This window comes from Amborella trichopoda, chromosome 10 (genome assembly GCF_054954075.1).
Source record: "Amborella trichopoda isolate Santa Cruz 75 chromosome 10, AtrichopodaSantaCruz75HAP2 v2.0, whole genome shotgun sequence".
Lineage (NCBI taxonomy): Eukaryota > Viridiplantae > Streptophyta > Magnoliopsida > Amborellales > Amborellaceae > Amborella > Amborella trichopoda.
The window spans coordinates 603,338-628,356 of record NC_142345.1 but is presented as its reverse complement, the minus strand read 5'-3'; the positions used below and the strand labels follow the sequence as shown (position 1 = coordinate 628,356).

The 25,019-nt window shown below is 37.3% G+C and overlaps 2 protein-coding genes across 5 annotated transcripts in view; both read right to left on the bottom strand.

Annotated features, from left to right (window-relative positions):
- The window catches only part of LOC18428036 (SPFH/Band 7/PHB domain-containing membrane-associated protein family), a 28,244-nt gene extending 27,440 nt beyond the window's left edge, over positions 1–804 (bottom strand). For both annotated transcript variants that reach the window (XM_020663522.2, XM_011622809.3), the window contains exon 1: positions 624–804. Coding sequence is in view for 1 of the 2 variants with exons in the window: in XM_011622809.3 (XP_011621111.1) it covers positions 624–713 (90 nt within the window). In the remaining variant the exon portion in view is untranslated. The remainder of the gene's footprint in view (positions 1–623) is intronic.
- A 3,879-nt stretch (positions 805–4,683) lies between these two features.
- Positions 4,684–23,050, bottom strand: LOC110006728 (nuclear intron maturase 1, mitochondrial). 3 transcript variants are annotated; one of them, XR_016043276.1, is made up of 2 exons: positions 20,414–23,050; positions 4,684–5,182 (listed from the first exon to the last, which is right to left on the bottom strand). XR_016043276.1 is itself a non-coding variant. In XM_020663499.2 (2 exons), the coding sequence occupies exons 1-2, from the start codon at positions 22,773–22,775 to the stop codon at positions 5,084–5,086; spliced, it is 2,163 nt and encodes a 720-aa protein (XP_020519158.1). In that variant the 5' UTR covers positions 22,776–23,050; the 3' UTR covers positions 4,684–5,083. The 3 variants fall into 3 exon arrangements, 2 of the variants coding, with proteins under 2 accessions (XP_020519158.1, XP_088706412.1); XM_020663499.2 differs by having other exon boundaries at positions 20,712–23,050; XM_088850286.1 differs by having other exon boundaries at positions 20,738–23,050.
- Positions 23,051–25,019: the final 1,969 nt, after the last annotated feature.

The following is a 25,019-nucleotide window of genomic DNA, read 5'->3' as shown; positions in this document are numbered from 1 at the left end:
TGGTCTGAAAGCTTAGACCTAGTGAAAAGGAGGTCAATCTGAGAGCCCAGTAACGCATGATCTTCCAACGAACTTTCTTTATTTTACTTCATCTCTTGCTCTATCTTTGTTGCTCAATGCAATCTCATTCCCTCAACCATAGTTATGCAACTGGAACAGCTCGCACAGTGCCAGATATAACCAATCCCAAGAAGATCAGGAAAAAAAAAAAGAGCGATTTTATCAAGAAAATATGACACTCGACAGTGGAAGGGAAAAGATACACACTTATATCACTGCTAATTCTCCAAAGATTTTTCCAGATTAAAAAGAAAAACTCCGAATATTACCACCACCTTAATTCCTATAAAACTCCAACAATTAATTGAATTTCAAACCCGATCAATTTTTCGATTTCAGCATACAAAGGAAACTCCTAATAATTTATCAAACTTCAAACCCTCTGAATCAATTTCAAACTGCAAACCACTACAATAAAGGTCTCCTCTTTTCTAGAATTCACAGCTGAAAAAACAGATATATGATTGAAAATAAATTTTATTGCAGGAGCCAGGAACCATGATTGCAGCATGAAAATACAACAAAAAACAATTGCGACAAATGGGGAGAGACAGTTGACTTGCCAGTAAGCAACAACCGATGAAACCAATGAATATCATAGGGGGCAAAGGAGGGTCCTGAGGAGGATTAGGCCTCGCTCGCTGAGCATCCATCGGGATCCAAGAAAAACCCTACTTTTTCTCTCTCTAAAACCCTAATTTTCTCTCTGAAAAAAATCTTGCCCGCGTAGGCATCCTGAACCTGGGGCACTCTGATTACAATTTAATGGTTCCGCCGCCGCATGATCGAAATTTTCCCGAAACTCTAGGTTTATCAGATCTCGGCGAACCATATGATGGATCACTACCGTCCAAACAATGAGATGGACGGTTATGCAAGGGGTGGAGACGCGGAACGCAAGCAATGGAATGTACGGTTGGTCCATCCTCCTTCCATTTTTCAACCCACGGTGATGAAGTCCCCTTGTCCGTGCGGATTGTCCTAAATATTGTCCATAATGTCGTTCAATAAGGACGCGAAGGTCAATATCCCCATGAGCATGATAAAGTTTGTAGAAGGTTGCACATGCCTCTCAAAAATTCATCGGAAAAAGGTTGTTTTGATGTTGAAGAAAAAACCACTAATTGATCATTTCGACATCGAGATCTATACATATAAAAATAAAAAAGATTTTCAATCTTAAAAATAGCGCATCTTACAATACATTATCTAGACAATCAATTTTCATATGTTTATATATCGAGCAATGATCTAATGCAACGGTTGCATCATAGTACAATGCAACGACACTTCTAAAAAATCATATTTGCGGTATTTGTATGACTCCAAATTTTGCACACACACTCTCTTCATCTCAATAATCAACCCGCCCCCTCCCCCCCCCTCCCAAAAAAAAATAAAAAGTTCAATTTGAACCCTAGATAGGGTCACAATGTGTCCCATCCAAAAATGAATCTAGACCATTCATTTTGTAAATTTCAAGTTCTTAGCCTTTATAAACTTAGAATCGTTTTTTCCTTTTTTAACATTGTTCATCTAATTATAATAAAGCCATCCAAAATTTTGAAAATGAAAAATCCTTTTAAGGCCTAGATCTAAACATCTCACCAAAATAAACAGCCTATGTTAATTGTGCTAAAAAAATACTTTCTAGGTTGTTTTTTCAATTTAATTTTTTTTTAATTGTTCATTAGAATAAAAAACGTGTATGTTTCATAATTTGGATTAAACAAAAGGTCATACGACGTTTTTTTAAAGTTGTTGCATCATATTATTATACAAAGGTTGTATCAAATCATTATATGACTATGCAACGGTTGCATGGAATCATTGTTCTTATAGATCTACTTGACTTTAACCATATTTGGAGCCTAAAATTTTATAATTAGATATGAAAATAGATTTTGAGATAATCCTAAAAAAATTTTCACTAAAATTTCACGGTACAATAAAATTTGGAGGTGTGCCTTAATTGGATTGTTTAAAGTTGCAACCTTATAAAAACCACACCCGTATGAAAATGCTTATACATGATTTTTTTTTAATAATTTTTGTTGTCCACCGATTCGACTGATATCGATCTTTCAATAAATGGGTGTCCAATTAGTTTATTGTAATTTTTAAAAGATCAAGTTTTGGTGAGTCAGCTGATTCTCCAATTCATATGCCTTACCCCTCCAAGATTCATGCCAAACAGATATTTTGAATCCAACTTTTTAGGGACCAATGTTCTAAAACATGAACATGAATATAAAGAAATAAATAAATTTTAAAATTTTAACTTAATAATTTTTTACACCATCTATCTTGAAAATTTAGTTGGGCCTTTCTTTATGGCGTCCCATCTTAAAAGATGGTGTTTGACGGTGATGCAGTCCCCTGACTCATCGAACACTTTTCGATTCTAAACCAATTGGATTGGCTGATGTCTTAATAGGGTTTTTGGACACTACATGAGTTGGACTTTTTTGAAACAATTTATTTTATTTTTAAAAATTCCACAATGGAATTATAAAGAAGGTCGAAAATAACACGAAATTTTGTTTTCCATCCAGAAATCCAATTCATTGAGACGTATATTAGCAATCAATGGGCCAAGAATTCCACAATGGCCCCATGCAGCTACCTTGGCTGCCTCCTCTGGCGCATAGCCAAAGAAGGTCCTTAACCAGTAAGGGTCGGGTTTTGGCTCATACTCATCCAATATCTTCTTACAACTACCAGTAATGGTCGGGTTTTGGCTCATTCTAATCCAATATCTTCTTGCTACTACCTTTCTTCTTCTTCTTCATTCACAGTTCTAATAGGAGTTTTTAATGCAGATCATATCAGGCTTAATGACTCTTATAACAGTGTGTGCGTTCTCAAAGAACGGTTCCAAGATCATATGCAAAACTTCTTGAACAATACTATCTTGACATGGGTCTTATTAGAATCCAACAACAGTTTTAGCCTTCTCCTTGAAATGGGTCTCATCAGTTCTGTCTCCCTAGGTGATTGAATATATATACATAGCGGATTTTCATGCCCAACAAATACTGTGAGTGCAAAACAGCATTTCTTAGATAAAGAAGGTCTTTAAGGGTGGAAAAATGGATGGCATTGCGAGGCGGGAATGAACCCACTTCATCAGCATGGGCTCTCTGATATGCGAGGATCCAGAGGTCGAATTTCCTAAGAAAACCAGTGAGATTTGAGAGAGTTTTGTTTGGATTGGGGAAGGAAGAGACCCAGAGGTGGAAGCATACCTCAATTGGGTCTTCTTTCATGAGAGAGAAAGGGTAAGGGTCCTCGTGTTAGCCTTCTTTCTTGGTATTTTTTATGACGAGGGGATGACAGAGAGTGGAGAAGGGGGGTGGGGAGGCAGCGCCTATGTATTGTTCTGAGCATTCTTGCTCTTGCTCTTGCAGCGAGAGTGACGCTCTCTTTCTCTCTCTCTCTTCTTTACTTTGAAACTGGTTGACTCGTGAAATACAAAGTGTTCAAAACCACAAGGTGCACTAAAAATGGCAGCCCACAAACTGCGTGCTCACAGCACAGACTGCAGCACAGCGGGAGAGGGTGAGAATAAACTCCAAAGGAACCCAAGAAGAAAGAGAAAACAAATTAAGAGAGAGTGCCAAATGTTAATCACGTCCTATGTTTTTGTCTTTTGTAAAGGGTTGTCATTCCTAAAGGTGACCACGATAAAAGTTAAAGAAAAAAATATTTTATTTAGTACTTTGTATTTTATTATGAGTTATTTTATAACATGTGACATTTTTTAATAATTACATAGCATTATCAATATTTGAATTAATTATTACTTATTCTGTTTGGATGATAAATACATCAATTTAGTAATAAATAACAAAAACTTTTATATTTTTATATTTTATATCAATTAATAAAAATTAACGTGAATATAATTAATCGTTGTTGTTCAATTAAAAAGAACTTAATAATCGAATAATACCTTTTCTAAAATGTTATTTCAAAATAAAAATTTATTCAATTATAACTACATCATATCGCGTGCAATGCATGTGAAACTCTAGTGTAAAGGAAATATTTAGGAAACGCCTGCTCTTCAACATGTCCAAGAAAATGAACATTTCAAATGTAGTGCATAAGGACTTAGTCGTCGTACTCTTCCTCTCCCTTTCCCAAAAGAGATGCCTTCAATAATGTGGCGTTTATATAGAATAAAAAGGATGATAGTTTTTTTTTTTTGGAAGTAGAAGGGAATTAATAGTTTGATAACAGCCATAACTATCATCATTAACTTGTAAATTGGAATTGAATGATGATCATAACCCTACAATAATGCACAAAACTGTTAAAAAGATCTATTCTCATGTAAACACGAGTCTCTGACTACTATTATAAATAAATAACAGCATTTCAAGAGTAGCACTTGCCATATGCATTAAGATGAGTCGAGTTGCATATACCGACAACTAATCTAACATGACAACCCACCAAGTTGCATAGGTTGTTGGCAAAAGTAGAACCATTAATAGCAAAAAAAATGAAGAGAGAAATGATGAGACAGTTTTGGATGCCCTTGTTCACACCCCCACACATACAAGCAAAATAAATGAGAAACAAGTAAAGCAGTTTTGCCAGTTTGCTCTTATCTGGTTGTTCATGTAATAAATTGATCATTATATATCAGTATATGTCCAATAAAAACAAATTCCTGGAGAAAAGACAAACCGTAACATGATAACATATTACAATGTTCAGATCCTTTTTTAGATTATTTTAAGGTCCATTTTCGATACTCCCTCCGATGTCGACGATTGTTGAAAATAAAACTATAACATTGCACATAAATTACATAGCATAAAGTACCCTAGCAGTAAAGACCACCACAATTACTATCCGTATCTATATATACAACATATCCATTCACCCAATGAACCATGTCCTTTCAAGTCATCGCCATACCACTGCCACAGGGGTTCAGCCTTTGATGACAAACTTTTATTCTTCATCCAAGGGTGATCCATCTGGCTTGCCAGAATAAGGATTCATAACCCTACCATGATGCATTCTGAGCAGCCATGTATTGCATTTGAGCGACTACCATTGGATTGACAGCAGAGCTTGCATATTGATTTTGTCTTCTCATATTTCCCTGCATTCACCAAACTTCACCTCTCATTCCATGAATTCTATCAAGGAAAAAATACTAATAGTGAAACCCAAAAGAGAAGAGAAGTCCGCATAGTCCCTGACAAAAACAAGAGCATACTAGGAAATCATATTGCCGATGTTTAGGAAACATCAAATAAGGATCCACATTACTAATGAGCAATGCATAAGATTCAGTGGATGCCTCTTTCCTCATTTATTTTTTTCCATAATTAACGAAAGAATGCCATAGTAACATATACATCAAAGTGCAGCCAGGGGTCAAACAAGATATTCATAGCAACAAAACACATGTAGGGGTCAAAGGCAATAGAGAAAAGATTCACATTAAACTCAAACTACGCACACAAGAAATTTGGGGATAAAATGGTATCATGAATTTAAACTTGCACATAAGAAACATCAATTTTTATTTCCCTTAAATCGGCAGGGAGGCACATATGGGCCCTGCTTACTTCAAGCTTCTCCTGCTAATTCACTCATCAATTTTTATTTCCCTTACATCGGCATAAAGGCACCTATGGGCCCTACTTAGTTCAAGCTTCTCCTACTAATTCACTCATCAATTTTTATTTCCCTTAAATCGGCAGGGAGGCACCTATGGGCCCTATTTACTTCAAGCTTCTCCTGCTAACTCACTCCCTGTCCCACCTACTTTGGGTAAGGAATGAACAACCAATCCACCTTTGACATATATGATGTATGGAATTCGTTTGCCCTCTGGCGAGATGATGTTGCGAGAAGTGGCATCCCTACCAAAGGAAACAACCTTGTCAAGATAAGATATTAAAAAAAAAAAATAGCATAATCTTCAGAGAGAAGGGGTTGATTGTGGACAGGATAAGATAATGCAGTTTCCAACATAATTCATTCCTTGATCCAGCAAAGCCTATAGACCATATGCCATTAAAGCTTTTCTAGACATAAAGAACCATAGAAAATGCATATATGAGATGATGAGATAGCTATGACTGTTGATCCCATAATCTATTAGCTAACCCAAAATCCAAGTAAGAAACTCCCAACTATCATATAAAAGGTGAGAGAGCAATGATAATGCCACTCCCAAAACCATTTAATACCTAGATAAAGGGTATGAACTGCGGCAGCAATGAAGCTCCAGGTATCTTCTAGAATTATCAGTTAACTACTTGACCAAGGAGAGTAGAGAAAAAATATGTAGGAGCTATAGAAGGCTTATAAGGTTGCCTTGCCAAGTCACCAAAGTAAAAGCATAGATGAGTTTGTTGATGATTGAATCACAAAGGTATTATTCATGGGGTGTATTGATGCATCTAAAAATGTATGCCTGAGATAAGAAGCATTTACTTGAGCAACTAGATGAGATGGTGTAGGGTACTGTCTCATCCATTTACAAGGGAAGTGCAACTGATGAGGCACTTTTACAGATGGGATTCTACATGGTTATCACATAACATGTCTTTCAATAAAAAGGTAGGATTGCTGAAATATGTGTATTCAGCATATTTTGTGAAAAATAAAAAGCATAATGGACTAAGAGTAAGTGAGCCCAATGATGCAGGTACAAAATAGAGTAAGGAAATGGTCCCTTTATCTATGGAATTTGACCACATTAAGAAGCAAAAGAAGTTTGAATAAGGCTCAATGAATCCTCAACAAGTTATTTGTGCTTGATTTAGGGCAAATGGGAGGGTCTTCATTGATGTGTGCGAGCATTTGTTTATGGGACCCAATTTAAGACACTTTACAACAAAAATCTATGCAGTCCCAAAGTACAAGACATGCACATAATTTGATTATCCAAGGAAAGAAAAGGCCAGCCACTATCTTTCATAGAAAAAACAGAAGCAAAATGGGTTCTATTGGTAAATTGGCGTGAACGATCAAGAAAATTTTTCACCTTTACCTTTAAAAAAATAAGGTTTTGCCTTTTCATTTGAGTGGGTGAGCTAGGATTCAAACCTTTAATCCTATGCAGGATTCAAACCTTTAATCCTATGCAGGATTCAAACCTTTGATCCCATGCTTCACACACACATACGCACATGCACATGCACATGTGCACACTCACAAAACAAACAAAAACAAAAAGGAAAAAGAAAAAAAAAGAAGGAAAAGACAAGGTCAAAATCAATCGTGAACCAAGAATGAGAGAAGCAAAACATTGCCTAAAATGAAATCATTCAGGTTTTGTCTCAGGTTATATAATAGTTCTTTCCATTTCATAGTAAAGAGCCAAGCACTTCAGAACAGAGGAAAAATAAAAGAAAAAGGGGAAAATTAAAAAAAGAAAGAAAAAACTAAATATATGAATTATATTCCATTAAACACACATATAACCAGAACAACCTATTTATAACTAAGAAAGGAATTTTAAAATAATATCACAGAAGTTAAGAAATAAAAAACTTTCAACTGTTGTGCATCAATTACGACAGCCTGCAATCTGACATGAATTTATAAAAACCAACACAACAAAATAAGGAGGACAAATTGAAAAAAATAAAAAACTGAACAAACATAGTAGCCCTTTATAAATTTTGGCAACTAGAAACTTATATAGGAATAGAAATGGAAATCAAAGTAATTGATTGAGAGACAATAACAGAGTGGGAAAAGAATTCTGATTTGCCCTAGAACTAGAATGAAAATTTGATAGCATTTAATTCCAATTCGCACAAATAAAAAAAAAGTGAGGAGGTGGCTTAATTACCTCAATAGTAATGATAAGAATAAGACCAATAAGCAGAAAAAGGAGGCGCTCGACCCCAATGCCAATGGATGAACCTGAAGAACCATAGAGCTACCAACGTGCTGCTAAAATGCTCGTTAGGTTTTCATTTCGGCGCTGAAATTTGTTTTTGATTATGTATTCATTCAGCTAACGAGTAAACCAACAACTTTACATATAGAGAGCCTGAAATGTAGAAGTTTATTGGGGCATGAGGAGATGACAGAGAGAGCAGATGAGATGAGAGAGAAGAGTTTGGGAGGTTTAGAGAAGAGAAAGAGAGAGAGAGAGAGAGCAAAGGCAAAGAGGAAGTGAGAGAGCAGATGAGAGAGAGAGAGAGAAGGGGGAGACGTACCTGGTTAGGGTTTCGCACGAGGGAGGAAAAAGGGAGGCTAGGGTGGCTAGGGTTTCGCACGAGACTAGGGCTCGAACGAAAGAAGGGGGAGCCTTGTTGGGACAAATTTATCACGCAAATGTTCTGAATGTTTATCTTCCATGGTTCCCCACGGAAGTTAAACATTCCCCATTTTAAAGAGAAAGGCGAACTTAATGACAAAGGTTTGAGTTCCTTTGACTGTAGCACTCCATGTACATAAAATGCGGAAGTGGTACAGTAATGGGGAACGTTCTTTTTTAGAGAAGAACCTTCCTCTAAACAAACATGCCCTGAATGTAAAATCCCTTTGTACTTTACCCAAAAGAAGAAATGAAATTGGAGACTGCTAATGCTCGAACCAGTGTTTCAAAAAAGGGATCAATGGGGTAGATCATTCACCCATTGATTATGATCTATAATGGCGGTCCACGAGAGAGCGAGAGAGAGAGAGAGAGAGAGAGAGAGAGAGAGAGGGGGGAGGGGGAGGGGTGAGAAACAAATAAACATTTGTATCATCATTATCATCATAGCCTTTTTCCAATTAATTGGGGTCGGCTACACAAATCTTGCTCCACCATTCTGCTCTATTAAAGGTCATACCCTCAGTGAGGCCATAAGTCCCCATATCTTTTTGGACTACTTCCAACCACGTCCTTTTGGGCCTTACCCTTGTCCTTTTCAGCCCTTCCACTTGCACTAACTCGTACCTTCTAACAGGTACTGCACTTGGTCGGTGCCACATATGGCCAACCCACCTAAGTCTACTCTAAATTTGCATTTCTAATCACTCAATAAAGACGAGCATAATGGCCAGTGTATCTTTTACTTTCTAAAATGATAAACATTTGCTCCTTCTATCTTGGGGATAAGGGCGATGATGGTGGCATCATGCCCTATGGAGGTTTGGTCCTCCCCGAGAGCTTGGAATCCTGACCTACGCCGACCTCTTTGCAAATCTAAAGTACAGACCTTCCTAGAACTCTCTTCTATGTCATCCTCCTCCCCCACTCTACCCAGAGGGAAGGATCACATCTTTTGGTCACCTTCATCCTCAGGGGTCTTCTAGGTGAGCTCCCTCTTCCGCACTTTGTCTAGATCTCCCACCGAGACTGTCACTTGTCACCACTCCATTCCTAAAGCTTGGAATTCACTTTTCCCCCCTATAATCCAGTTCTTCAACTGGCTAACCTTGGGGGGTAGAATACTCACCATTGACCAAATTCAGGCAAGGGCACCCCAACACCAAATTGATGTGTGATGTGCCCAGCGGCAGAGGAGACCATCGACCATCTGTTCATTCAATGCCCATTCGCAGCCTCTATTTGGGCATTTATACTCCACTGGTTCCATTGGGAATGGATAACTCAAGAAAGCGTCACACACTTCTACAATCTCTCGGTTTTCCTCCCCTGGCCTCAATCGAGGGACCTTACTTTAGAAAGCTACAGTAGTTGAAACCCTCTGGACCATCTAGAAGGAACGCAACAACAGGATCTTCCAAGGTGTCATGTCTCCCCTTGCATAAGACCAAGGACACGATTCAAGGCTCGGTCATATTCTGGAGCACAAACAACAAACACTTCAAACTCATACGGGTAGTCGACTTCCGAACTAACTAGATCAATATCCTCGTCCGCCAACCGAAGAGGGTACCACGCCCGGCACAATGGAGGCCCTCCCGAGAGGGGTACCATCAAACTCAATTTCGATGGCTCCTCTCTAAGAAATCCAAGCTCAACTGGCTTTGGAGGAATTTTTAAAAATTCCGAGGGCATCACCTTATTGGCCTACTCACTTCCAATAGGGGTTGCTGACTCTAAAGAGGCGGAAACCTGAGCCCTCCTCGAAGGACTCAGATGCTACGACTCCTTGTCTCTCTCCTAGTAGAAGGGGATTCTCAGAAAGTCATCTCTTGGGGCTCTAGCACCTCCACACCTCCATGGAGACTCCGGGCATTCTTTGATAAGATTTTTGACCTTTTCAGGTGTATTCTAGTCTCATGGACGTATACTTGGAGGGCAGCCAACCACGTCGCAGATGAGCTAGCGAAACTGGGAGCTGTCTCTTCCCTACCACCACGATAACGGATCAACTGCTGCCTTTTATCCTCTTCCCTTCTCTTTTGGTTGTTTTTCTTTTTTCCTTTCTGTCCGCACGTGTCACCCCTTTTTGTTTTCTTTTGCTAGTTGCATCCAGTTGTCACTTCTCTTGGTGACTTTTGGCTTGCCTTTGTTTTCGTATGTTTTTGTAATCCTAATTCCATCTATACAATGTTAACAACATAAAAAAAAAATGATGCAGGTTTGATTGCTCCTATTGCAACACTTTTTTTATTTACACTGAGCCCTTTAGCCTGGATTTATAAAAAAAAAAAAGAGCTAGTTCAAAAGGTCAAAAAGAGGTTGGGCCAGGGGTCGAACCCTAAAAACTTACTACGGGACCCCAAGAACTAGTCAGATATACTTTTTAACTTATGTGATTTAATGTGGACCATCATATAATATACAATAATGAACCAGCCCATTCCCACTCATAATTGGCATGTGTTCAACAATTCCCCATCCAGATGGGTTAATTTTGGAACATTGGTTCAAGAGAGACAGAAAAGGTCAAATATTCTTTTATTATCTTTCGATATATAAGCAGTTTACTAAATAACGACATGCTTTTCTCTTATTATGTCAAATCAGGAATAAAAAACATTAACATTCTGAAAGGCCAAAAGCCATACTTTGCATTTTATTATTGTGTCACAAATATAAAATAATCATGATAAATTGACTAATCAACCTTTTAATGGATGTAAACTATGCAGAATTGTTTAAATATTTCTCTTCTACTCATTTTCATCCTAATGATACTACCAGTCTTAGTCAATATATGTTGTTACAATTGCACCTTAAGAAACTCAACCAAAATAACAATGTTCATATGGCAGCTAGAGAAAACTTACCATTTCAAATGAGCATTAATCTTTGACAAAGACTTGGGATGCCAAAAAAATTGTTTTTTAAAAAAAAAAAATGAATGACCTTTCAATAAAAATTTTATCCCCAAATCAGGTAGTTCTACTGAATTGATTAAACGTTTCCATGTTCCATTTCATGGCAAATGAAAGTGACTTTAGTAACTGAAAATAAATCATCAAAATCATTACACCTATCTTCAGAAAATGAAATCTTATATTATATAAAATTATGAACATTAAAATAGAGCATATCAAACATTAGTGAATGTGGTGAACTAATAATAGATTTTGGGCGAATGATGCTATCCAATGGAGCCTTAATATTTGTCCAATTACATCGACGCTTTTAAGAGGACTTCTCTCTCTTAAGCCCCTTCATATCTATGTAGAGAGGTCCACAATGCTAAACATTGCCTCATCCACTCGTATCAAAGAATCAGGAGCGGACTCATGATTTGAGATGTCCATTTATTTAGAAGTTACAGCAGTAGGATTTAAACAGGATTTAGTGTAGGTGTAGCAATAATCAAACACATTAACTAATTAAACCCAAGCCCAGATCTTGATCTGTGGTCTCTTTCAATTCATATGACAATGTTGAGTCTATGTTTCCTGATTTGGGTGTATTTTTCTAGTTAGCAAAAGACCCATTTGTGTTTCCTGATCTTAATCCATATATAATTTTAAAGGTCATCTATGGTGATGCCACGACTCTGCCAGTCACTCATACTTGAGTCCCACAACTTGTGGCAATCTGTTTGTACCCATTGCATTTTTGGTACATTGGCTGCCAAAGAATTGATCTATTAGCCACTCGGAAGGGTTTCTCATTTTCCTTTTTATGTTTATTTTCCACTATAACTCCACCATTGTCGGTCCGAAGCCAGTCATGCCGGTCCCAAGCCCGGATAAAGGAGGAGGGTTGTGTTAGGTAGGGCAGCCAGTGTAAAACTTTACCACATCTTATCATGAATATTGAAAGGCGAAATAGAATTGGTGTAGCCAACCCCAAATAACTCTGATGATGATGATGTCTATTCTCCATCATGTGATTGTGGACCTATGGAAGGAGCTGGGAGCCAGATTTTATACATAGTGACCAGGTCCACACTATGACGTTAACAAAAAATCTCACATCAGTTTCTGGTAGAGTTTCTAGGATCATTTGGCATCCAAAGACTATAGTCCATTCAGTCAATCATGTGTACTTTGAATGAACTAGTATGTAAAAGTCCTTGGACCTAATTTTTCCATATGACCGAATTTAGAATGATGTCAACTAGGGAAGCTAAAGAAGCTCCTATATATGATAGTACACAAAATAGTTTTAACTATTTGGCACTGGAACACAGTGTCCTGCACCTCTTTGTCATGCTTATTGCTTGCCATGTCCTATGTACATGTAGCACATAGAGAAGTTCCATGTTCAAGCATCATTTTGCATATTGGCTATAGACACATTAAGGCTCATCATGCTTATAAATATGATGCTAATCAATCCACCAAGCTGATTAGTTCATGCATCAATTCATACACGCTCACTCGGATGTGACTAAATGCATCAAGCATTATGCTTTGCGCAGTTGTTTAGCTACTTACTTGTTCATTCTCATATTTGGTGACACTATTCTCTCCTACTGCATTCTAGATTGGGCTGGCTCTGATGTTGATTCTGGATCACCTCCAAATCCAAATATTGTGTTACATATCCAGTCTAAATGCATTGTTCATTCTGCTTTGAGTCTCTGAGTAAGTATTTCAAATAGTAGAGCCAAATTTAAAAACAAAAGCATAATGCGTTGAGTAAGATACCTTAGCATGGTTGTGCAATAATAGGCTCTGCACTTGGCAGATTCAAGGAAAACCCTCTATAGCTGCAATGACATAAAGAATCAGTGTTTCAAAAAGCGCTAGGTGGATCCTAGGCAGCCTGGGGGTTCCAAAACACACAGCGCCTAGGTGGGCGCCCAAAACTTGAGCAGCCCAATTGAAACAAAAAAGGACTCTATAGTCTCTAACAGTATATATATTGTATAAAATATAAGAATTAGGTATTTAAGACACATCAAAATTCAAAAGTATACTACACATTAGCACACACTCCATACATATAACCATAAGTCGGTCCATATCCAATGAACACTTGAAATTTACCAACCAAATTACCAAACCAAAGTTACCCAATACCAAACCAGTGGAGCTACAAATCTACTATCCACGATACAAAACCAAGAAGAATAAAACAAAAATGAAAGTAATACTTGAAGACTCAAAAGAATCTTCAATCAATGTTCAAAGTTTAATCATCATTCATCATCAGAAAAAGTAGGGTCGGTTGCATTTGCATCATATGCATCGGAGTCGTCACCCTCCTCGACATATTGGTCATCCTCCTCCGTCTCTTCTGAATTTGCCTCTTCTTCCTCCACCCTCATCCTCTGTACAGAAGATCTAGTAGCCCTAGGAGCGACTGATGTCCTTGAAGCATCCATGACCATGTCTCATGTCAATCCTTCATGCCCTTCGACCTCATCATCATCAACCAACCACTCCATAGTATTGTCCATATTTTTTGATCTAAGGGATCTATCCAATCTCTCTTAGCAAACCTATCCTTCAAGAATCAATTATACTTGACATAGACTAGGTCATCGAGCCTCTTGGATTCAAGCATGTTTCTTTTCTTTGCAAGAAGCTAACAAAATCAAATGAAACCAATTCATATAAATATTAAATAATTAAAATGATTAAATATCTAATAATAATACCACAATACAATCAAAACTAATTACTAAAGTACTAAATTACTAATACAATTATACAAATTATCCTTACTCCTTCAAAAGTACTCCAATTGTGCTCACAATCAGACGAGGAAGTGGTTAGCTTTAATATTTGAATGGCCAACTTTTGTAAATTTAGAGAACTACACCAATGTTGGCTCCACCAATTGGTGGCAAAGATATACAATAAATAAATAATAGAATTATAAAAACGAAACTTGATTACTTGAACTTGATGAACTTAAGAATATTATTACTACCTGGATCAATTTTGATCATTTGCCTCATCACCATTGGACTCCCAAAAGACTTTAATGAGCACTTCCACTTTATCAGCTCATCAGCACATATCCGAATCAGGGACTAACACATCTACACACTTATTAAATCCAGTCATTTGTGTGTATATCATTGTCAACATAAAAAAAAAGTTGGGTTCAAATAATAACCAGCTGCGTGCAATGGCCGATGTAGCTGCTTATCCCACTTCTCATCAATAATCTCCTGAACAAGCTTATAACAGTTCTCATCATCATCAAAATTTTGGGCTCTCTCTCTCTCTTGCATTTCTCCATAGCCTCATATATGTAGCCTATAGAAGTATTGTCACTATCAACCATGCGAAGGACTTTGACAAGAAGAAAAAATACATTAAGAGCGCCCTTCATCCCTCGTCAAAAAGCTTTAGAAAATATAATATCGCTCACCCTCTTCCCAACCTGATCCTTGAACCACATGCATGCTCTCCAGTCATCCGAGGTAAACATCTACCTCAATTCCACTCTTCTCAAATGTATGTTATCTAGACATAAGTACCAGGTCACAAATCTCGTGACCCAAGCCTCACAATCTCTTTTTTCTTTGTAAATCTACGCATCATGCTAAGGGTGACATGATGGCTATAAGTGAAATTCGTAATTGACTTTGCCTTCTTCACTATACCTAATATCTCGGCTAAACCGCCAAGAGCCTCAGGCATGAGGTCTATACAATGTGCTGCACATGGTGTATAAAAGATTTTAGGATAATCTTTGCGCAACAAATTAGCAGCAGCAACATTAGGAGCAACATTGTCTGTGAACAAATTAGCAGCAGCAACATTAGGAGCAGCATTGTCTATGACAAACTGTAAAACAAGATGCTCCCCAACCTCCTTGATTCCCTTATCAATAACTTGGAATATGTAATGGGCATCATGGATATAATCAGATACATCAATAGACATAAAAAAAAAACAGTCCCTAAATGACAATTCACAAGCAAATTCATCTTACTTCTTCTCTTCTCACTCCAAACATCAATCATAATAGAAATTTCATACTGAGCCCATGCATCCTTCTAAACTTCTATAGCATCCTTGTGATACCGCTTTTTTCGAAAGAGGCTCTGAAAGCTCATATGGGGTTGGGGTTTCATCTCAAGCCTAAATTGGCCAATTGCCTCTACCAAGGCATAGAAGCTGCTTAGGCGAGAGGAATTGAAAAGAATGTTCGCCTCATAAAACCATGTAGCAATAAAAAAAGCAGCCTTATGTCTCTCACCTTTTTTCATTTTTACCTTACTAAAAAAATTGGTTATTTCTTCTTTAACAACATCAGGACAACATCCCCCCTGATACTGGCAATATGTTTCTTGAACCGGAGTATGGCCCCCTTTTGTATCCTTTTCCCAAAACATGCATCTTATACAATTTTTAGCATTACGATCTGGGTTGTAGCCATATTTCCAACCGGGATCACTACTCCTATGAGATCCCCTACAACTTATACAAGCAATAAACAACAATCACTTACTTTGATTGTTCAATCTCCAAACTTCCACATCAAAGATGCTTCTAAGGACTTAAAATATTCTAAAAACCCTCCAATAGATTTATAAAACATAAAAATTAAATCTAATATCAATGGGTGATGTTTTGATCAATTTATCATAACTTTGAAAAACCCTTCGATATTAGAGAAATCACCAAAAACTAATTTTTTGGGGGTTTTCTCACTCTAAAATGGGCTCTAATGAGTTTTAGGTTTCAAATGAACTTAAAACCCACATTTTTGGTCCTTTAGTATAAAAAACAAATGACACAAAATGCCCCTACGTAGTGGCTTTTCTGCCTCTGGGCGGGGCGAGTCCCTGAATGCCTCTACCGAGTGGCTTTTCTGCCTTTGAGAGGGGCGAGTCCCTAGGCGACCGCCCGGTGCCCGGTTCCTGGGCGCTTAGGTAGGCACCCAGTTTTCCGCCTCTTTTTGGTACCTAGGCCTAAGTGATGCTCCCAAGCCCCATGGACCACCTACCCGCTGGGCAGACTGCTTTTTGAAACACTGTAAAGAATATTCTAATTCATCTCGAAGAGCAACGAGTGTTGTGGAGTATGGAACATGCCTGGTGGCTTCAGCACAAACAAAGAGAGAGGCAAAATCCCATCAAATATACCATAAAAGGGACATTTACCAGTATCTCGAATGGCTCTCACTGCTTAAGTGCAACAGCCCAAAGCACTGTTCTAGGTCAAAACGCATAACCCAAATTAGCATTTAATGAAGATGTTAAACAGCCTCTTACCTCCATTATTTCTCAAAGAGATTCATAAATCACAAAAATTGTAGGTAACTTCCTCGATTTCCATTCAAATTCTTGCTTTGTTCTTCTATTTAATGATTGCTCCTGCCCTAGATATTACAGGTCTTCAGTATGATAATCGTCGACATCACATTGATTCCACATTGACCAAAAGTGATTGGAGAAATTGCCATCAAATTTGTAATTTTATTTCTCTTTGCCAACTTCTCCAACTTTATTACTTTTCATGTAAATTACAAAATTCAAACTATAACGAACATCCTAGATTTCACTTTATTATTACAAAATTATTTATATTTCCACATCATCAAACTTGACCTTTCATCTCCAACAAAATTAACCATCATTAAGCTTTGAACTAGCATAGCAATCCTCAAATAAAATATATGCTGAAATGGCAATTCCCCTTTGAATATCAGTTCAAGTCCCCCATTCCATCTTTTCTACATTTATAGCGATAGAAATACCATAGAGATGAAATTTCAAACTGATAAACAATTTTTGTTCAATGCTATTATGTGGAACAATGTTAGCCATGTTAACGATATACCTCAGAAAGTTAACCCTTATATTGGTCATATAGGATCTGGCCCATATACAGGACTGAAATCTTCAATTTGACATCATAATCATAAGTGCTTCACTTGACTTTGAGAACCAGCTTGATCACTGAATGCAATGATGTCCATTAACCCAGCTATGATTCCATGATAGAATAATAGAAACTTAGACAGAATCCTAATTGATTAATTCCATAAGAACAGATGGCTAGTTTGTACAAAGTACATAAATACGCATGTACAATTAGAAAATACACAGACTCAACACAAGACTGATATATATCTTAACAAGAATACTATTCAAAGGTAATTAGGAAAATACATACACGCAATACAAGACTGATATACATCTGAACAAGAATACCATTTAAAGTCTCAAGCATATGTCTATCACTCCTGCCCCCATGCATTTTTTTTGGGGGGGGGATTCAGAGGGGATAACGAGCCCCTACCTGTTCTTGAATAAGTTAGTTGTTTCTCAATATGTTAGGTGAGAGTAGAAGCCTAGACCTTAGCTGGGGCTTAGGAGGTGCTACCACCACGACCCCAACCCCAACCCCATTCTCGACCCATTGTTATGCTACATAAAATAATATAAATAAATGTAAATGCCCTCAAAATAAATGAATTAACTAGAGCACGAATATAAAAAATAGAACGCAACGAATCGTAACAAAAGGCAACCATAGATCACTATAGGGTATGCTTTACCATGTAAAACAAAAGGTTATCATCCTCATAAACTAGAGATGAATTGTCCAAATCTCTACACATGGCTACTAAATAAAACATGCACTGGAGCCTTAGAGAGTACAGTCTAATTGGCTACCGCTACACCCTAGAAAGACTGACACGCCTCTCAATGATCGGTCCTTCGTTACGCTACCCTTTAACAACTACCTTTTGGCTCATTAATCAATCAATTCAATTTTAGGCTATGCACGCCTATCAGCTAGATCAAGAGAGCATAGTTATCAAAGAAGCCCTGGGAAGGGAAGCATTTCATTAGGTCCAATGCTAGTATAACTCACCTGTTTGCCTGACACAAGAAACACTGTACTTGGAAATGAAAATTTAGATTCAATATATAATGGTGAACGGTGAAATAAACCCATGTGTTAGGGCATAATGAGCAAAGTGAAATATTAACCTTCTATTAATTGCTAATTGAATGTTTTGTATCCTGGATAATATGCATTCTTTAGCAGCAAACTTGACATATTAAATAGCAACCCAGTTTCCACTAGGTATGGCAACTGGAGAGATGAGCAACTCATGAAAAACATGATGAGAGTATCTGTTGATAACATGTGTGGTAACACCTGAGCAGCATAAAATAGAAACTAACAAAAGATATCCTTGAGTAAAGACTACAATGACTATGAACAGACATAAATAAGCGTAGCCCTACATAAAATAATATAAATAAATGTAAATGCCCTCAAAATAAATGAATTAACCAGAGCACGAATATAAAAAATAGAACGCAACGAATCGTAACAAAAGGCAACCATAGATTACTATAGGGTATGCTTTACCATGTAAAACAAAAGGTTATCATCCTCATAAACCAGAGATGAATTGTCCAAATCTCTACACATGGCTACTAAATAAAACATGCACTGGAGTCTTAGAGAGTACAGTCTAATTGGCTACTGCTACACCCTAGAAAGACTGACAAGCCTCTCAATGATCGGTCCTTCGTTACGCTACCCTTTAACAACTACCTTTTGGCTCATTAATCAATCAATTCAATTTTAGGCTATGCAAGCCTATCAGCTAGATCAAGAGAGCATAGTTATCAAAGAAGCCCTGGGAAGGGAAGCATTTCATTAGGTCCAATGCTAGTATAACTCACCTGTTTGCCTGACACAAGAAACACTGTACTTGGAAATGAAAATTTAGATTCAATATATAATGGCGAACGGTGAAATAAACCCATGTGTTAGGGCATAATGAGCAAAGTGAAATATTAACCTTCTATTAATTGCTAATTGAATGTTTTGTATCCTGGATAATATGCATTCTTTAGCAGCAAACTTGACATATTAAATAGCAACCCAGTTTCCACTAGGTATGGCAACTGGAGAGATGAGCAACTCATGAAAAACATGATGAGAGTATCTGTTGATAACATGTGTGGTAACACCTGAGCAGCATAAAATAGAAACTAACAAAAGATATCCTTGAGTAAAGACTACAATGACTATGAACAGACATAAATAAGCATAGCCCTACATAAAATAATATAAATAAATGTAAAGGCCCTCAAAATAAATGAATTAACCAGAGCACGAATATAAAAAATAGAACGCAACGAATCGTAACAAAAGGCAACCATAGATTACTATAGGGTATGCTTTACCATGTAAAACAAAGGTTATCATCCTCATAAACCAGAGATGAATTGTCCAAATCTCTACACATGGCTACTAAATAAAACATGCACTGGAGTCTTAGAGAGTACAGTCTAATTGGCTACCGCTACACCCTAGAAAGACTGACAAGCCTCTCAATGATCGGTCCTTCGTTACGCTACCCTTTAACAACTACCTTTTGGCTCATTAATCAATCACTTCAATTTTAGGCTATGCACGCCTATCAGCTAGATCAAGAGAGCATAGTTATCAAAGAAGCCCTGGGAAGGGAAGCATTTCATTAGGTCCAATGCTAGTATAACTCAGCTGTTTGCCTGACACAAGGAACACTCTACTTGGAAAAGAAAATTTAGATTCAATATATAACGGTGAACGGTGAAATAAACCCATGTGTTAGGGTATAATGAGCAAAGTGAAACATTAACCTTCTATTAATTGCTAATGGAATGTTTTGTATCCTGGATAATATGCATTCTTTAGCAGCAAACTTGACATATTAAATAGCAACCCAGTTTCCACTAGGTATGGCAACTGGAGAGATGAGCAACTCATGAAAAACATGATGAGAGTATCTGTTGATAACATGTGTGGTAACACCTGAGCAGCATAAAATAGAAAATAACAAAAGATATCCTTGAGCAACGACTACAATGACTATGAACAGACATAAATAAGCATAGCCCTACTAATTTATGCCATATTATTAAAACTTGCGTGCAATTTGGATAAGCAAATCTCCTTTTGGCTTATACTAATATCCATAAGGGAAAAGAAAAAACAAAATCTGTTTAAAATTATAAAACATGTTGATCAAAGAAAGAGAAGGGGCAATAACAATCATATGTTGTATGTTATTTACTTTGTTACAACTAAATGAATCAGCACCAAATAAACACTTGTTCACATCATATAACCAGCCTTCCATGGCTTGCTTCCACAGATGCTAAAATAAGCTCCTCCTTTCCAATGCTTTTCCTTTAATAAATACTATGAGCTCCTTCTTTCCAATGCCTTTTTTTCCATAAATATTGACGATCTTCTGCCCAATGGAATATTTAAATGGTCTATTCTAGCATTCTCAAACAAAATCAGACTCCATCTCACCCACAAGAAGAATCATCTAAATGGTTAATCCCACTTCGGCATATGTCAACTACCTCAGAAATTTCAGGAGATTGTTTACCAACTTTCGAGCTTTGTCCACTTAGAGTCGCTTTAACCTTCCACTCCCAAACAAGTCTAGCTAGGTCTTCTTGGGGCACTCTTACGCCCTGCTGTTTTATTGATCTACGCAAGTGACAAAAGTATTTAGGGCTCTGTAACATTGTATATTCATGTAACAAACGCTCATGATCTGGAATCCAATTCGTAGGAAATGGGGTGTAATCACAAGTGGGTATCGATGACATGTGAACAAACTGAACACCATCAATGGCATCCACAAGTCCCATCCTCAAGAGATCAGTATATTCTGGAGCCTCTCCACTTGTCTCTTTCAATGGACGGCTGAGATCTCGAGAAGCAAGCTTGTAAACCTTTGCACGAGACCTCAGCCTGTACCTTGCAGCATAAAGCTTGGCTAGAGAGCTTCGAATGACATAAGCACAAAAACCCACCACTTTCTTGCGATTATCAGCATAACGATACCAATCTGCCATGGTTTCAAGAAACTTATTCATTTGAGAATTGGTGTGGGCTTGGCTCGCATAGAGCATAGGAGTACAAGGCAATGGCTCGGGGTCTCTATCTCCCTTGACGAATTCAAGTTTGCGAAACTGACGTATACATTGTGGTAAGCTTGCAGTGACAGATAACAAAGTACCAACCCCTTTCTCACTAACAACCTTCCCACCAGTGGATGTATACCTAAGTGTGGGGTATATTACTCTTTGACATATTATGTGATCCAAGAATTGAATTCCCCTGGTTATATGTTCAATTTCTAAGCTCGAGTTATCGATCATTACCCCATAAACCTTCTCACAAAATTCCATTATTTGCTTCCTAATTTCTAAGGCATCTTCTCTAGGGCCCCTGATACCAATTAATATGTGCGCCCCATATCGAATATAGTCCATTTTCTTTGTTTTCTCAGGGCCACTGGTGGGAACAAACTCTGGCCATGAAGGATTATGGCTACCATCCTCTATCGAATTCTTCCAAATAGAATCACACCTTGAAGGTTGAAAATAACACGAAATTTTGTTTTCCATCCAGAAATCCAATTCATTGAGACATATATTAGCAATCAATGGGCCAAGAATTCCACAATGACCCCATGTGGGTACCTTGGCTGCCTCCTCTGGCGCAAAGCCAAAGAAGGTCCTTAACCAGTAAGGGTCGGGTTTTGGCTCATTCTCATCCAATATCTTCTTACTTGTACCTTTCTTCTTCTTCTTCTTCTTCTTCTCTCTCTTCTTCCTTATACTTGACTTTTTACTATCATCCTCTTCATTCACAGTTTTAACAGGAGTTTTTAATGCAGATCTTATCAGGCTTATCACTTTTCGATCCTTAACCGCCTTTGTCAAACAATCCACCAAAGCATCTATCTCAATTCTATTGAAAACAGAGCTCAAATCCCCTTTCAAAAACCACAAATATCCTGCAAAATTACTCCTAATGACTCTTATAACGGTATGAGCATTTCGGCCTGGTCTAAAAGCATACGATTTCTGAGAAAATCTAGGCTCAAAGAATGGTTCCAAGATCATATGCAAAACTTCTTGAACAATACTATCTTGAAATGGGGTCTTATCAGAGTCCAACAACAGCTTTAGCCTTCTCCTTGAAATGGGTCTCATCAGTTCTCTCTCCCTGGGTGATTGAATATATACATGGCGGATTTTCATGCCCCACAAATACTGTGAGTGCAAAACAGCGTTTCTTAGAGAAAGAAGGTCTTTAAGGGTGGAAAAATGGATGGCATTGCGAGGCGGGAATGAACCCACTTCATCAGCATGAGCCCTCTGATATGCGAGGATCCAGAGATCGAATTTCCTAAGAAAACCAGTGAGATTTGAGAGGGTTTTGTTGGGATTGGAGAAGGAAGAGACCCAAAGTTGGGAGCATAACTCAATTGGGTCTGCTTTCATGAGAGAGAAAGGGTCCTCGTGTTGGTCTTCCTTCTTGGTATTTTCTATGAAAAGGGGATGAGATAGAGTGGAGAAGGGGACGGTGGGGAGGCAGCGCCTACATGTTCTGTGTATTGTTCTGAGCATTCTTGCTCTTGCAGCGAGAGTGACGCTCTCTTTCTCTCTCTCTCTTCTTTACTTTGAAACTGGTTGACTCGTGAAATACAAAGTGTACAAAACCACAAGGTGCACTAAAAATGGCAGCAGGTGCTCACAGCACACACGACAGTTTTTTTGTCCACGATAAAAGTTCAAAAAAAAATGGTAGCCGAAGTGAGGATTGTGCTCCTTTTAGGAGTAAGATCTCCATTTCTAACCTCATTCTCTTTGTTGCTACACTCCCACCTTCTCCTCTTTTGCCCTATCTTTTAAGGGAAAAGTTTATATAGGGTTGGAACTGCACCTCAAAAATCCATCGGAAATGTTAGTTTCAATGTTGAAAAAACCTTCTAATCATTCATTGACATGTATGAATATAAATAAAAAAAAAAGGAAGTTTTAATAATAAAAAAAAAAAAAAGTTTTTGGGTATTAAAAATAGCGCATCTTGCAACACATTATTTAGTCCGTTCAGTTTCAAGATTTTCATATATTTATATTTATAGATCTACTTTATTTTAACCTTTTTAAAAATTTTAAATTTTTTAATTAAATATGAAAATAGATTTTAAGATAATACTAAAAATATATTAAAACAAAATTATATGATAAAATTTTAAAATGCGTCTTAATTGAATTGTTTAAAATTGCAACCTTATAAAAACCGCACCCGTCGTTTGAACCCTATTTTGGTTGTTGGTTTCCCTCTAAATGCTGCCACCAAACTTAGCTATCTGGGCGTTGTTTGGGTGTCGGGCCGACCCAAACAAGTGTGTTTTTTTTTAAGGGATGGTGCTTGGAGTGGTATTGAATTAATGGGCTTGGGCTTAAGGATCAGAAAGAAATAAGCCATGCTTGCTTCAAGTGGTGATTGAGGCCTCTAAGCTTGTCGGTAGATAGATAGGTCTTTGAGGTTTAATGATTATTTGCGTTTTGGAGCGTCTTTCTTTTAAATAGGGATTCTTTGCTTATTTATCCTCTTTTCAATTGTTTGTCTCCTTATATTAATACAAACTTACCGGCAACATTCCAAGAAAAAAAAGTATTTGTGGTACATGTACAGGTGCATCACCACATGCTACCAATAAAGAACTGTCCAATATCTATGGCCTATTTGGAATTTATATTTTTTTGAAAATTATAAAAAACCCCATATTATACTTTTTATATAATTTATCTTATAACCTAACTTTTTTTTCTCACTTTATTTTTCCTCAAAATACACTTTCTATGTAAATACCCCCAACAAAATAAAAAAAATAAAAAACTACCTAAACTATCCTCTCTGTATAAGTGCGGTTCAGTAGTAGTGTTGCGGCATCGTGTAAAGTGTGGTATGACAGTAGGGCTCCGACACTGTGTAAAGTCTAGTCTGGCAGTAGGGCTTCGACGTTGTATAAAGTGCGGTCTGACAGTTGCAAAGGACAGTCCGACAGCAGTCCTGTGTTATTGGATTTGGTGACTTTGGCACTGTATAAAGGGCGGCCCGACAGTACTCAGTTCTGGTCTGATAGTTGTTTTAGGGTAGTCCGGCACTTGTGTGCTATGATAATGTGATGGTGCGCTCCAACAATATGCTACTGGGGTTTAAAAATCAACGTCAAACCTGGCCAAAATGATTTTTATGTACAAGAAGGGCATTTCTGTCAAAAAAAATGAACTTTTTTCCTTACAGATATTTTCATCAAAAGTTTGTATTGAGAAAAAAAGAGAGAAAAAAAATTCAGTTGGGGTAAGTTACATAAAAATGTGGTATTAGGGTTTTTTATAATTTTCTGTCGATGACAATTGATGACCATAATTTTTATAATTGGTATCATCTCTTTGTTCCCATTGTACCATAAAATGTGATGCCACATCTATTTTGTCCCTTATTATATTTTTGGAATGCTGTATCTCTTATCTTTCTGTTCAAAATCCTAGGTAGCCAAAAGAATGATGGTAGCACCAAAATGGTGCAGATCATTAAATGAATATCCCAAGTAAATGAAACAATTTATTTATCTATTTTTTCAGAATCATCATCGGTCAAAAGGGTAGGTGAAATGAGGCAAAATAAGGAGAGAGAGAAAAACTTTTCTTGTAAATAAACAAAATAGAATACCAATATCCCTATTTTCATGATCTAACTTCTCCAAACAAATTTGTCATCGAGATAAAATGAAATAGAGGATCATAAAACTTTTTTACCAATACAAATGCATAAATGCTGTTAAGAAATACTCAATATCT